The sequence below is a fragment of the Polyodon spathula genome, chromosome 5, assembly GCF_017654505.1.
Source record: "Polyodon spathula isolate WHYD16114869_AA chromosome 5, ASM1765450v1, whole genome shotgun sequence".
Lineage (NCBI taxonomy): Eukaryota > Metazoa > Chordata > Actinopteri > Acipenseriformes > Polyodontidae > Polyodon > Polyodon spathula.
The window spans coordinates 21,378,829-21,393,953 of NC_054538.1; the positions used below are offsets into that span (position 1 = coordinate 21,378,829).

Sequence of the window (15,125 nt, forward strand, 5' to 3'; positions counted from 1 at the left end):
TGATTTTTATTTTCATTTTTATGCATAAATAAATAAATAAATAAATAAGTTATACCAATTATGTTCAATCCTTCAGTACCGGTAACATAAATATTCTTGATCAGCAAGTTGCTGTGCGTATTGGAAACACTAGGTGCCAGTGCTCTGTACTTGCAACGGGTTTCGCACCTACTCTTACAGACGTGACATTCCACTAGTGACAGTGACGTGACGTAACGAATGACGTACCCCAATGGAGTTTGCGCCTAGTTGCATTCCAACAAAATTGTAGTAACACGTCATTCCGAGGATACAGGGCACTGACTGTCTGGGATCCGGTTCATCCATTTACCGATATTAGTGTCTATATCTCCACCTAAGTTTCGACTTTATAGAAAAACAAACACTAAAAGCACATTCCATTGCCACGATCGTGCTGAGGGGTTCGTTTCGTTTTTAAGGTAGGTGCATTTTACAACAGGCCGCTGCTTGATCGGTACAGCTTGCGGCTGGCCTCGATAATTGATTGTCTTTCAGGGGAAGTTTGTGGGGGTAAGTCGTCACCGAGGGACTGGAATTGTACAGTACTTGTATTCCTGTTGTACAGTATTACCTAACTGTGCAAACGTCCATCATTTGTATTGTCATCTGCCAGTACATTAGTGTGTAAAATTGTTCTTGGTTAAAATTTTGCTTGTGAACACTGCTTGCTTAATACACTGGACAACCAGGTGTTGAGTTTGTACAATAACATGTTAGATTTTAAAATACTGTTTGAAACGGGTAATGATATGGCCTTGGCAAATATATATATATATATATATATATATATATATATATATATATATATATATTATATATAGCTTATATATATCGAAGTTTATGCAAACAGATTAACCCCTTGTATAAACGAACCTTGAAACACATACACAGCAAACACTTTGGTTCACTGCTGCCTCATTATTTCTCATTCTTTGGTCCTGTGGTCAGGATTAGTTCTTAAGTTAAAGGCACTATCTCTCGAGCTGTGGATCTGTATAATACGTGAATTGTTCTTTTGTCACAATCCCAGAGCGGTTTACAAATGTTCAAATTTCAAGCATTTGCTGCGGTCGGGAACGTGATGATTTTAAAACGCTACCTGATAATAATAGTAAAAAAAAAAATAAAAACATTATTGAAGTGAACTGTGATGATTACCAGGCATCACAAAGCGGAGTCCAATTTAATTAATAGCAATAACAGTGTAAACAGGCAAATATACGATGTTCCAATGCCTTTATTGGGACACACACACACGTTAGTACATTCAGGTAAAAAAAACAAAAGCACACACTAGCGGTCAAATGGGCATATGCAAACCAGCAGCGAGCGAGGTTAGAGCTGCGTCCACACTGGACATAGCGACTCCAGCGAAGTCGCCGAATGTCAATCAACACCAGATGAGACATAGAAACGATTCGAAAGACTGGAAATAAATACATGACCCCGTCCACGCATTCCTAATGGACATACTAGAGATGGGCTGTCCCATTACAAAACATGCCTTGTTTTGATAAAAGGTTACTACTCTGACCTCCGGCATCAGTTATTAAATATCCCTATATATCCAACATTTTTATTGTTATCATCATTATTAGTAGTAGTCATTGTAAGTTGTACTCGTATTATTATTATTATTATTATTATTATTATTATTATTATTATTATTATTATTATTATTATTGTTTTTTTTTTTTTTTTTTCGTGATACCATTTAGTAGTAGTAGTCTGATTTGACATGTACATTTGTACATATCCAGCTGTCAGAAGACTGCTGGACAATAGAGTATAGTTGAACTGATATTTTCAACAAAATTATTTTATTGTTATTCATTTATATATACAACTTACTGCAATCTCAATTGTGTTTCTTTACAAGTTCCTTCTTTGAACCTTTTTGTTTATTAACTTTAGTATTTTAAAGTGCAACATTATTATTATTATTATTATTATTATTATTATTATTATTATTAGTATTACATTGTTGTTATTAAGCACTACATAATCACCATCTTCATTATTTATTACTATTATTAAAATCTGTGTTATTATGCGCAGGTCACCACTTACCTTGTATTATTCTTTACTTTTATTTAGTTTTTCCTTTTAACATTCAGGTGAACTTGACAGAAAATGCTTTATAAATATGGCTTCGTAATCTTCAAAACTGTGTATGAGCTGGGTAATGTTGGGATGTGTAATATAGAATACAAACGTGTTGCTGGCATTGTTTTACAACTTATACAATAGTAGGACCTTGATAATATTTTTGTTTGTTTGGTGAATCACCACAAAACTTAAGTCATTGTCATTGTCTTTGTTCTGGATGTCTTTGTAATCAATTTTCAATCATATAATAATGGATACTGCTGTACATCATAAATGAACTTTCGTCGTCTGTGATTAACTTGTTTTCAGGCATGTGTTTGACTTGTGTCAAGGGTGTTAACCTTGCTTCTGATTGGTCAGTTTCATTCCAGTTGCGCGATGAAAAAATAAAATAAAATAGAAATAGGTTCTATTTTGGCGAAGCAAAATGTTCTCAAAGCGATGTCGCTCGCTGCTGGCGGGGATACTCCCATTTGACTGCAGTGACCTCTAAATTATTCACTCAAGTCCCGTGTGGATGCAGCTTTAGGGTTAGGGTTGATGTCATAAAAACTGTGCAGTGTAGGCCAGTTTATTTCATATTTCAATATTACTTTTTCATGTATACCTAGGATGGATATAAGACTACAGGTGCATAGCGGTTTGATCCACTCCTGGTTTTACTGAGTTTAAGACACACCTAAGCTTGTTACCTATACAGGTGGCAGTGATGGATAAAATAGTGTCATGGCTTCCCTGATTGGCTATAATATAAACACTCCCAATATATACATTTCATTAATAAAAGTAATGTTTGCAGAATTCATACTTTTGTTCATAGTCACAATAATACTTATCTAAGTTATTGCAGCTTTATTTACCATTATTTCGTTAATATGTTTTACAGAAAAAGAGTCTGATATTTTACATTCGTGGCTATGACAGACCATAGGAATCCATCCAGTGTTACATTACAGGATCATATGTTCAAATAGCAGACAGATAATAATATCAAAATGTACTTAATTAGACCTTTTTAATTGTTCTCAGTGCCTAAAAAGTTGCAGATTTCAGGTTTCATACAATACTTGAAATCTCCAACTGTTTTAGAGCAGCAAACAATTAAAAAAGCCTAATTAAGCAAAATATTAGTTCAATTAACAGTTTAGTTAAGTAATTGAGAGCTCAGTTTGAATAAAAACCAGAAGACACTGGGGTCCCGAGGACTGGGTTTGAGAAGCCGTGATGTAAATGATTCAGTAGCCAGGATTTTGAGCAACCCCTGTTAAACGTATTGTTAATCCCCTTGTGAAATAATAAATAGTGTTTGTTTATGAGTTTTAAATTTATCTGAAAGCTTTTAATAGTGACTTATGTTATAAATACTAAAGGGACCGTTTTAAATTTTTACTAGTGCTTCTGAATTATTCTGGCTCCCACATTACAATAGTGGTTTTACGTACGTGTAAGTTCAGGGTTTTGTCAAATAATACAATCTTGATGGAAGTCATTTTTTGGCTTTTTATTTGGGTCTTTTCAAGTGTATATACAACACTGAGGAAGACTTTGGCTCTGGTAGTTCTTTTAATCATGTAAACGTGATTATGATTTATTATCAGAATACATTATTTATAAAAACCCTTCTTTCTTGCTCTGCAGCTCCTTTGAGGTTCCATGGCGACGTACCAGGAGTTTATCCAGCAGAACGAGGACAGGGATGGTGTGCGCTTCAGCTGGAACGTGTGGCCTTCGAGTCGACTGGAGGCCGCCAAGATGGTGGTGCCCCTCTCCTGCCTTTTCACCCCCCTAAAGGAGCGTCCGGACCTTCCTCCAGTCCAGTACGAGCCTGTGCTCTGTAGCAGACCCACCTGCAAGGCAGTCCTCAACCCACTCTGGTATGGCATGCTTTCATTTCAAGCTGCTAAATAATCTTATAGTGTTCATCAAAGTCAAGACATTGAATAAAACCTGTGCAAAATTAATTCAGCTTAATTGTGTTCTCACACAGTTAATACATGTGATTTTGTACTTGTATGAATATTAATTATTTTCTCCAAGACTTTGCAATGTTGTAAATATTGAGATGCTCAACCATAACGTACTTAAACCAGTAAATATGATTAATTTCATGTACTATATCCAACAGAGTATAGTAGAACCTCAATAGTAAGGTGAGATATACTATAAAAGGTTATTGCTGTTATTAAATTCTACTGAAATGAGTAATTATGCGTCCCTGAACAGAAATGCCTTGTCTGAATGATCAAGTAGTATACTGCAATGCAATTTAGCTGTTTTTTTCTTTTTCTTTCTTGCAGCCAAGTTGACTACAGAGCCAAGTTATGGGCATGTAACTTTTGTTTCCAGAGAAATCACGTGAGTGTTTGTTTGAGAAGTTTTTAAATTTTTTTTGCTAAGATTAAAAAATATTTACATTTTCATATTGCAAGGTCTCTGCTGGTTTATTATGTTACCCATTCCTTTTTGGTTGTTCTCTTTGTTCTTTACAGTTTCCCCCTGCATATGCAGGGATATCAGACATCAATCAGCCAGCAGAATTAATGCCACAGTTTTCTACTATTGAATACATTGTACAGGTAAATATAAAAATAAGTACAGTTATGTGTACACTGTTAAATTTACGCCTTTCAGTCCTGAATTTTGTTTAAGCTGATTATGTTTAGACTGGAACCTAGGAGTCCCGTGAAGTTCCAACGTCATTTCCGACAGCATGTGTTAACTTACAGAGCTACGATAAGGACTAAAAGAGTTAAGGATTGAATCACAAGGGATAAACTGTATAGGGTTTGATGTTATCGTTGTATCCTGGTAGATCTTACAAATCCAGTTTGTATTTCAAACAGAGTTTGGCTGTAACTGGGTAAATTGATCTCCAGCTAGTAGCTACAGATAACAGGTAAAATGAAAACTGCCCTGAATGTATAGGTTTGTGCTTGTTTGTTGGCTTATAGAATGGCCCCCAGACCCCTCTGATCTTCCTGTATGTTGTGGACACATGCTTGGAAGAGGAAGACCTTCAGGCTTTGAAGGAGTCCTTACAGATGTCTCTGAGTCTCTTGTCTCCCAATGCCTTGGTCGGCCTGATTACTTTTGGCAGAATGGTACAGGTCCATGAGCTGAGCTGTGAGGGTATATCAAAGAGCTATGTGTTCAGAGGAACCAAGGATCTTTCAGGAAAGCAGATACAGGTTGGTACACAGACACTCGCCAGTAGATTTTTATGCATAATGAGAAATTAAGGTCAGCAGACATGAAGGTATTTCTTTATGTAATTTCTTTTTCAGGAAATGTTGGGTCTCACTAAGCCAGCAGCACCAGTTCAGCAAGGAAGACCAGCGCAGCCTCAGGATCACTCTGTCTCCAGCAGGTACTTTGAATATTTAAATACATAGAGAAGTAGCGCACCTTAATGGTGGCTTTGCCAGCCTAGCAATCAGCATTCAGTTAGTTCCTGCTGTTTGCATTACAAATTACAGCAGGAATTTAATCAGATGTTTGTTTTAATACTTTAGATTTTTACAGCCTGTGCATAAGATTGACATGAATTTGACAGACCTCCTTGGTGAGCTTCAGAGGGACCCCTGGCCTGTGCCGCAGGGAAAACGCCCCCTGCGATCTACTGGCATTGCCCTATCTATTGCTGTGGGCCTGCTTGAGGTAACTTTCTGCTTGCATACGTAATGTACATGATTAGTGACCACCTTCACACCAACAAGCAAACCCTCGTCTTGGGCGCACTGGAGTTCACTGAGACTGCTACTGTTATAGCTTTAAGTCAATTTATTCTGGTTTGGGAAGGATTGATGCCTTTCAGTTTGTAGATATAAGTAGTATGTTGGAATGGTCAAAAACAAGTGGGAAAACTGCTGACTGCTAATCTTTTCTGTTGTGTTTTGTTATCCAGGGTACTTTCCCGAACACAGGAGCTCGCATTATGCTCTTCACTGGTGGCCCTCCCACCCAAGGCCCTGGCATGGTGGTTGGAGACGAGCTGAAAACCCCGATCCGCTCCTGGCATGACATTGAGAAGGATAATGCCAGATATCTGAAAAAGGCCACAAAGGTTTGCTGCTTTATTTGGATATTCATAGTTTGTTCCGGATACTTAGTCTGTTTCTGACATGTAGTGTTACTGTTTGTTTTAATACTGTTTGTTTCTCTCTCTGTAGTACTATGATGCTTTGGCCAACCGTTCAGCAGTGAATGGTCACTGTATCGATATATATGCCTTTGCTTTGGATCAGACTGGACTATTGGAGATGAAATGCTGCTCCAATCTTACAGGGTTAGTTGCTTTCCTTGGTTGTTCAATTTCATGAATTTAGCTGTTAACTAAGCAAGTAATGGAAGTGTTTGCTGAGTAACTAAGCAAACACTTCCATTACCATAATGTTATTTTTTTTTTTAAATCTTGTTTTTAGGGGTCACATTGTGATGGGTGATTCCTTCAACACCTCCCTCTTCAAGCAGACATACCAAAGGGTTTTCACTAAAGACTACAATGGTGAATTCCAAATGGCTTTTGGAGGAGAATTAGAAGTTAAGGTAAGATGCTATATTTATATATTTCTTAATATGAACAGTAGGACAGTGTGTGTGCGCAGAATAATACCTTATAGCACACTTTAAGCTATGATGTGTTTTAAATACATATTCTTCAAACTAACATGTGTTTTATTGCATTTCAGACTTCAAGGGAACTGAAGATTTCTGGAGCTATCGGTCCGTGTGTCTCTCTAAATGTAAAGGGGCCATGTGTGTCTGAAAATGTGCGTATTTAATGCATTGTCTCTTTCAAAAACCTAGCATATGAATAGCCCCCCAGCATTCATCTCTTGTTATAAGGCAGCACTTTTAATGCAGAAGCGATTGGAAGGCATTATGTTCATGGCTCAAAACTGTCCCAGAATGCCAGTGCACTACCATTTGCATTTTAATTATAGTATAAGGGAAAGTAGCACACTGTCTGAACTATGGCTCCTGGCTACAGTGTTATAAATATTGTGCATGAAATGGGGATTTCTGCCTCTCATATAGTATTGTCTTTTCTCTTTGTTAGGAAACAGGTTTGGGTGGCACGAGTCAGTGGAAGATCTGCGGCATCAATCCATTCACGACACTGGGAATGTATTTCGAAGTTGTAAATCAGGTGAGTGTCTTAACTTTCTTGCCTACAGCAGTAAACATTTATTTATTTATTTATTTTTGCTGCATAAGCTATTCAAGAGTCTTACATTACTTAGTTGTGTCGGCATGAAAAACGTGTTGGATTGCACCAAAAACTTTTGGATTCAACCCAGATCAATAAGGAAAACTGAAGATCTTGCAGAAGTGTGATCTTATTTAGTGGTGAAAATTACTTACTTTATTTATTTTTTAAATAATGTATCATCGATTGTTTGTTTGTCTCTTCATAACCAGCTGGTATTTTTCTTTTATTATTCAGCACAATGCACCAGTCCCGCAGGGTGGGAGAGGAGCCATTCAGTTCATCACACAGTACCAGCATTCCAGCACACAGAAGAGAATCCGAGTTACTACAATAGCTAGAAAGTAAGTTTCCCTAATTTGGCCAAGTAGCCTAAATACAGAATACTTTCTATTAACAACCAATTACTAATATTAAGAAATCGAGAACCTTAAGATTACTGTACATGCTGTTTTGTTTGTAGATCAGGATAAAGCATAATTATTTTGTTTGTTTCATAATATGGTCTCTCAGGTTGTGGTTAACACTGATTAAAGGTGAAACATTTCCTAACACGACTGCTTCCCTGTTTCCAGCTGGGCAGATGCCCAGTCCCAGATTCAGCATATTGAAGCTGCATTTGATCAGGAGGCGGCAGCAGTGCTGATGGCACGCCTGGGGGTTTGCAGAGCACAGTCTGAAGAGGGTCCTGATGTTCTTAGATGGCTCGACAGGCAGTTAATCAGACTGGTAAGGGCTCATAGTCATATTTGTTTAACATTACTGTCGGTTTTGTAAAGTATTTTAATCTGTACGTTGTATGTTTTCACTGTAAACATTCGTTTTGCCTTTTCATTTCTGTGTTAGTGTCAGAAGTTTGGACAGTTCCATAAAGATGACCCCAACTCCTTCAGGCTGTCGGAGTCATTTTCACTCTATCCACAGGTACAAACAAGGACAATGTCACTTTCGCTAGGTTTTTTTCTTTTTTTTTAAGTTTGAACTTCAGGGCATCTGGATTATCATAGATTCCACGCACTGCAGTGGCTTTAAATATTAATGCAGGTTTTACTAGATTCATATCTTCTCCTACCTGTCACATGGCTAAGATGCTGCTATATTTACTTTAAAAAAAAAAAAAAAAAAAATGTAATTACTAAACATTTATAAATTACTGCTTAGTGCCAGGTGCTTCATGTATGCCTTCTGAGGTTTAATAAAACACACATTTAAATAAATAAGATAACTGGCAGTTACGCTAGCCAGAAATGTTGGCTAATATGTTTTTCTCCTCAATTTTCTAGTTTATGTTCCACTTGCGGAGGTCCCCCTTCCTTCAGGTGTTCAACAACAGCCCTGATGAGTCTTCGTATTACCGGCATCACTTTGTGCGACAGGACCTGACTCAGTCACTGATCATGATCCAGCCTGTCCTTTACTCCTACTCCTTCTATGGGCCCCCGGAGGTGAGTGCGGGATCCATCACCTTTATCATTTCTTATGAACGTCGCTACTAGCTCTTCTGTGAAAGATTGAAGCAGTGTAATTGTAAACTGGGTTGGTAGGCGACCCTATGTCAGATCCTTGTTTGTTGCCTTCTGAGACTCCCAAGAAATCTTGTGTGAGGATTGAAATTGAAAATAAGAAAAAAAAATACTCTAATTAGGGCTTCTGAATTTGGTTTTAACCGATAACAGCTAAAACACCCGATTTAAAAAAAAATAATTTTTTAAATCTGCGTATAACCAAAAAACACTGGAAATTGTTACTCAAGTCACATTGACACCCCTTTCCCATTATAAAAAAAAAAACAACAAAAAAAACCAACCTACTGCAAAAAACAAACTACCTTTCCCAGTGCAGCTCGGCAATGTCCCGCCTTCCTGACGAAAGTAAGCACAAAAAAGTGAAATTAATAAAAACAGAAAAACAGAAGCCCTAGCTGTAATATGAATAACTTAGAAAATGAAAACGTCTCGCTTCATGTTATGATTTTATATCTTTCAGCCTGTGCTTCTGGACAGCAGCAGCATCCTACCAGACAAAATCCTTCTGATGGACACCTTCTTCCAACTTGTTATCTACCATGGCGAGGTACGGATTTTGTACCATTGTAGAATCTTTTATAATCGCAGTAACGGGTCCCCACTTAGCAGGAATGTGTGGTTAAGAGTTAAAGGAACAGAATTTTAATTAACCAGAAAGTTTGCAGTAATGTTTATTTAATTTTTTTGGTATACAGACTATTGCACAGTGGCGTAAAGCAGGCTACCAGGAGATGGCAGAGTATGAAAACTTCAAGCAGCTTCTTCAGGCCCCGCTGGATGACGCTCAGGAAATCCTTCAGACACGCTTCCCAATGCCTCGATACATTGATACAGAACACGGGGGCAGCCAGGTATGTTTAAACTGGATTTTCATCTGTTTAGACAAACGATCATAAATTCTGAAACTTGTAGTTTTAAAACTTTGTCAAGTGTGAATATGCAGGCATCTCCAAAATTATTGGCAAAAAAGGCTGTATAAAATAAACAACGCAGGTAATGCGCTATATTGTAATTTTCCAACATGTGGAATATATTGTACTTTATTAATGATTCAAGGGAATCAACCAAAATTACACATTTCTCAAATTATAAATTTATTTCCATAGAAATAAAGTGTCACAATTATTGGCACCCTTGTTTTCAGTACTTTGTGCACCCTCCCCTTGCAAGGATAACGGCACTGAGCCTTTTTCTATAATTTTTTATGAGAGTGGAGAACACATTGGAAGGGATCTTAGACCAGTCCTCCATACAGAATCTTTCCAGATCCTTGATATCCTTCGGTCTGCGCTTATGGACTGCCCTCTTCAATTCAAACCACAGGATTTCAATGGGATTCAAGTCTGGAGACTGAGATGGCCATTGCAAAATGTTGATTTTGTGGTCAATTAACCATTTCTTTTGTGGATTTTGATGTGTGTTGGGGTCATTGTCTTGCTGGAAGATCCACTTGCGGCCAAGTTTCAACCTCCTGGCAGAGGCAACCAGGTTTTTGGCTAAAATGTCCTGGTACTTGGTAGAGTTCATGATGCCGTTGACCTTAACAAGGGCCCCAGGACCAGTGGAAGCAAAACAGCCCCATAACATCAAAGATCCACCACCATATTTTACAGTAGGTGTGAGGTTCTTTTCTGCATATGCATCCTTCTTTTGATGCCAAACCCTCCGCTGGTGTGTGTGGCCAAAGAGCTCCATTTTCGTCTCATCTGATCATAGCACCCGGTTCCAATCCAAGTGCCAATGCCGTTTAGCAAACTCCAGACGCTTACATTTGTTGGTTGCTCTCAATAAAGGCTTTTTTTCTGGCAACCCTTCCAAATAGGCTATTGGCATAGAGGTGATGTCTAATTATAGATTTGGAGACTTGGTGACCCCAAGATGCAACCAAGTTCTGTAATTCTCCAACTGTGGCCCTTGGATTCTTCTTTGTCTCCCGAACCATCTTCCTCACTGTGCGTGGGGGCAAGATGAATTTGCGTCATCTGCCAGGCAGATTTACCACTGTTCCACTGGTTTTGAACTTCTTGATTATTGCCCTAATAGTGGTAAGTGGTATATTTTGGTTTTTAGCTATTTTTTTCTACCCATTGCCTGATTTATGAAGGTCAACAACCATTTGTCTGTCTTCATTTGTGAGTTCTTTGCCTTTCCCACATGATAGTGGATGACAAATGGATTTTACATGCGTGTTACCTAATTTTTATACCCCAGTGAAACAGGAAGCTATGGAAGGCCACAGTACAGTTCCTTAAGACTGAGATGTACTTAAAAACATAGAATGTTTATGCAGATTAAATTTGGTTTGATTTTATGTATAAGAATCTTCAGGGGTGCCAAAAATTGACACCTCTCTTTTTGAGAAAAAATATTATTACTTGTTAAAAAAAACTTTTTCTCTGAGCAATTGTATTAGTATAAAAATATAGTTTTCCCATATTTTTTAGCCTAAAATATAGCTCATTACTTTTATTTTAACCGCCTCTTTTGCTCTTCTTTATCAAGGGTGCCAATAATTTTGGAGGTGCCTGTACGCTGGATGATTAGTCAAGTACTTTTCTCGCTGAAGTCCTGTGTAATAGTTGAATACAGTTGTTTGTACTCATTCTGTGTTCATGTTTATTTGTCTAATTTTTGGATCTGATAGAAAATCATTCTACAAATTTCAGTATAGCTCTCATAGGGAAGATAGATTCATGAATTCCTTAATTCATGCATGTTTTTTTTTCTATCTTTAAACCTGATTTCTTTTGGTTTGTCTTACACAGGCTCGATTCCTTCTTTCCAAAGTGAACCCGTCACAGACTCATAACAATCTGTACGCATGGGGACAGGTGAGTGATTGCTTTTAAAATGTATTGTATAGGTGCGTGCCATGCTAAATTTATAAGCTTCATAATTCCTAGAAACATAATAGGATGTAACAAAGGATAATACAGTATATGTCACTGGAAGATGAAGGAGCAGAAAGGCATTTCGGAGATTACTTTTACCCAGTTACCAGGGTACTTGCTTATGCAGGTTTAGTTGCTGTAGTTGTAGGTTTACTAAATAAAAGCGTAAAGCAGGGCTGTCCAATCACGGTCCTGGAGAGCCATTCCATTCCAGGGAATATGAGAATGAACTACTTCAGGTTCTGTTTGCAGATTTAATTGGTTCAATCATACAATTTAGAACAGGGCTGCAAGGGCCAGGTTCGGCCACCCCTGGCGTAAAGGAAATAAATAAAAAGAGGGCCCAATTGCAGGGAAGATATCTGCTAGTACTCTGCCAAATTTGATTTGTAGGTTTGTGAATTTCTTCGTTCTATAAATCAAGTATTTTCATATGACTTTTTTTTTTTTTTCTTGCAGGAAACTGGAGCCCCGATCCTAACCGATGATGTCAGCCTGCAAGTGTTCATGGATCATTTGAAGAAACTGGCAGTATCCAGTGCATTGTGATTTTTATGAAAAGTATTTAAGAATGTTATTAAACAATTGTCAACATTTCAAATCCTTAAATACTGAATTTAATTCTCTTAGCCCACATGAACTGTGAAACTATTTATTGTTCAGTGGTAACGGGAAGAACATCATTCCTTTGTGGAGTTGGAAAAGATAAAATAATTATATTTATATAAAATGTTTTGAAACTAGTTTATTTAAGAGAATCCGACCACCTTTATACATTCCTCATGCCTTTTTACATTACTTGCGTGAAGTTTTTTTTTTTTTAAAAGACTTGATCATAAATGTTAAACAGCTGTTCTTCAATTTAAATTCATATCATTTTTTTTCCAGTGTCTTCCAGTGTCACAAACAGCAGTTTATTAGCATGTGTGTTGAACTTCAGCACTCACTAACCTTTGTAGTTTTGAGGAAAGAAATTGTACTGTCTAAAAAAGGTAACCTCCCAGCAATGTATAATAACTTTAGTAAAATGATTTATTTCATGTTGTCTTTCAATGCGCTTGCAAAATGTGTTAATTTGCTGTTACCTGAAGGACTTTAGCTGTCCACAGTAGCAAATGTACAGCATTATAAGCTACATGGAAATACAGTATGTAAGGGTCCAATTTCTCTTATTTTATTATTGTGTCCGAACACCATTTTATATAGGTAATCATATTCTTGAAGTGTTGTTTCATTCCAGATGTAATGTTTATCTGTTTCTCTTTTTTATACTGAAAAGCTCTCTTCTATATTTTAACATAAAACACATTCATGTTTGCTTTACTTTTTAACTGGAATTAAATGATTACATAGCTGCAGTATGTGCTGTATGTGTATTCATTGCAAAGTATTGTTTATGCATATGCATATACTTTTGGTTATGGGTTAAACCCAGGGATTACAAGTACCGAGTGATACATGCCGCTGTATCACTCCATCATTATTATGTACAGTAGTCTCTCTCGATCTCAATCTTTAGCTTTTACATTGTTTCTTTAAGAATACGGTCATCATATCCTTGGGTAATAGATTTGGAGTGCATTTCTTCAGATTTAATTTCAAATTGTGAGGATGTTGACTTTTTACCAGTAATGATTTCCGATCCGTTGGTTTATTGAATGCAGCAGTTTGTAAGGTGATCTAGATCAGATTCATATTTAAATTTTAAATGACTATTTGCATATAATATAATCCACAAAATGATCAAGTTGAGTCTTTCATCCTGACCATATTAATAAGACATCATCAATGTACCTAAGCAATAGAGAGATAAATGGTAAAAAGATGTTATCATTATTGTAGATTCATTTCTCCTCCCAAAATCCCATATACAAATTGGCATAATTGGGAGCAAATGCTGCACCCATTGCTGTACCCTTTATCTGGGAAGAATATTGACCTTCAAACTCAAAATAATTGGAATTTAGCACAAATCAAGTACATGTATAACTAATTGAGAGGGTGGAATAACCTCAGTGGGTCTGGAATGTAAATAGAAAGTGGCAGCCTCAGCGCCCCCTGTATGTGGGATGTGGGTGTACAAGCTAGAGACATCAAGTGACACAAGAATATTATCAGCAGGGTTGCCAGATTTCTATATAGTTTTTAGCCCAAAGTCACTTAAAAATAGCACAAAAATATAGCCATATTATTTGTTTGAACTGAAAGCAAGCTTATTATTAACACATAGGCCTATTCGTAAAAAAAAAAAAAAAAAAAAAAAAAAACAATCAAAAGCTTTCATAAGAAAAGATACCTGGTATAAATTTGACAAAAACTATAAGCCCCAGTGCAGCTCATCTACACGTCATTATCAACAAATTCATACGGAAGCTCTGAAGGGACAAATCCATATTCATACCAGACCAGCAACGGAATTACAGCGTGATCCCTTTATTGAAATACTAATGCTGGTACTGTATCCCAAACAATAGTGCAAACATGAAAATGGTTCAGTCTTTTAAAGTTATACCACTAATCTAATTACATTATCAACCCACGACTCCTTAATATTTCCAGCGGCTTCAAATTATGTAAAAGTAATTTCACAATTCAATTTGATTAATTCACTTAGGCCTTGCTGATAGTAAACTTTTATCACTGGTTACAGACTTTGATTTACCACTGTCTTGTACTGCCTAAGCCAATTATAAATGTTCTATATTTGATATAAGGACCCTTCACTTTTTTAATGTTTTTATGCTTAATATAGAGAAATAACAAAGGACCACTGCATACTTGCCCTATACAAAATAAGAAGGCGTGTTTAGCACTGTAATTCAATCAGAGATCAATGTCTCGCTAACAGAAATCTTTCCAAGGCCTTCTTGTACACAAGCTATGCATCCTGTTTAAATAACGAGCATCGATGAGGACTGTCTATTATTCCAGGGTGGGGGTAAAGAAAATAAGGTCGAGATCAATGGCAGACAAAATCTCACTTGGTCTTGGCTCCTTTTTCTTCCGGACAAGATCTAAATTTCACTGCGATTGAGGAGAAAGGCTGTGAATAGACAGAAGAAATACTGATCATGTTAGATTTCAGTCAGGTCTCAAGCCATGAACTAAACATCTGGTAGTTACTACTCTTTGAGAAAGGTGTCTCTGTCATTTACTTGTATTTAAAAAATAATAGCTGGTTTAAGAACAGGTGAATGTTTTAGATGCATGTTAAGTCAGGTTTTATAGTACACTGAATTGAAGTGAATGGAATCTAACTGTTGTTAACGACTCAGTTCAGAGCAAGATTTCCAGATATCCAGCATAAGATCATTTCTTTAACACATCAAGCTAGTTCTAAAAACCTGGACATATGGATTCCTTCTTCCT

General features: G+C 36.9%; 1 protein-coding gene across 1 annotated transcript; it reads left to right on the forward strand.

Annotated features, from left to right (window-relative positions):
• The first annotated feature begins 238 nt into the window (after positions 1-238).
• On the forward strand, positions 239-13,114 carry LOC121315723 (protein transport protein Sec23A-like). The gene is made up of 20 exons (XM_041250070.1): positions 239-440; positions 3,769-4,004; positions 4,428-4,485; positions 4,620-4,706; positions 5,082-5,318; positions 5,415-5,497; positions 5,643-5,787; positions 6,035-6,193; positions 6,300-6,415; positions 6,552-6,675; positions 6,819-6,899; positions 7,190-7,279; positions 7,577-7,683; positions 7,915-8,068; positions 8,186-8,263; positions 8,623-8,784; positions 9,326-9,412; positions 9,561-9,716; positions 11,631-11,696; positions 12,216-13,114. Exons 2-20 carry the CDS (start codon positions 3,784-3,786, stop codon positions 12,303-12,305), a joined length of 2,301 nt encoding a protein of 766 aa, XP_041106004.1. The 5' UTR covers positions 239-440; positions 3,769-3,783; the 3' UTR covers positions 12,306-13,114.
• Positions 13,115-15,125: the final 2,011 nt, after the last annotated feature.

Bases quoted from the DNA above. Each gene is read 5' to 3' on its own strand.
- LOC121315723 (XM_041250070.1), top strand. From the start codon at position 3,784: ATGGCGACGTACCAGGAGTTTATCCAGCAGAACGAGGACAGGGATGGT. The intron at 5,498-5,642 runs GTACTTTGAATA...TTAATACTTTAG, and splicing joins GATCACTCTGTCTCCAGCAG to ATTTTTACAGCCTGTGCATA. The intron at 6,676-6,818 runs GTAAGATGCTAT...ATTGCATTTCAG, and splicing joins GAGGAGAATTAGAAGTTAAG to ACTTCAAGGGAACTGAAGAT.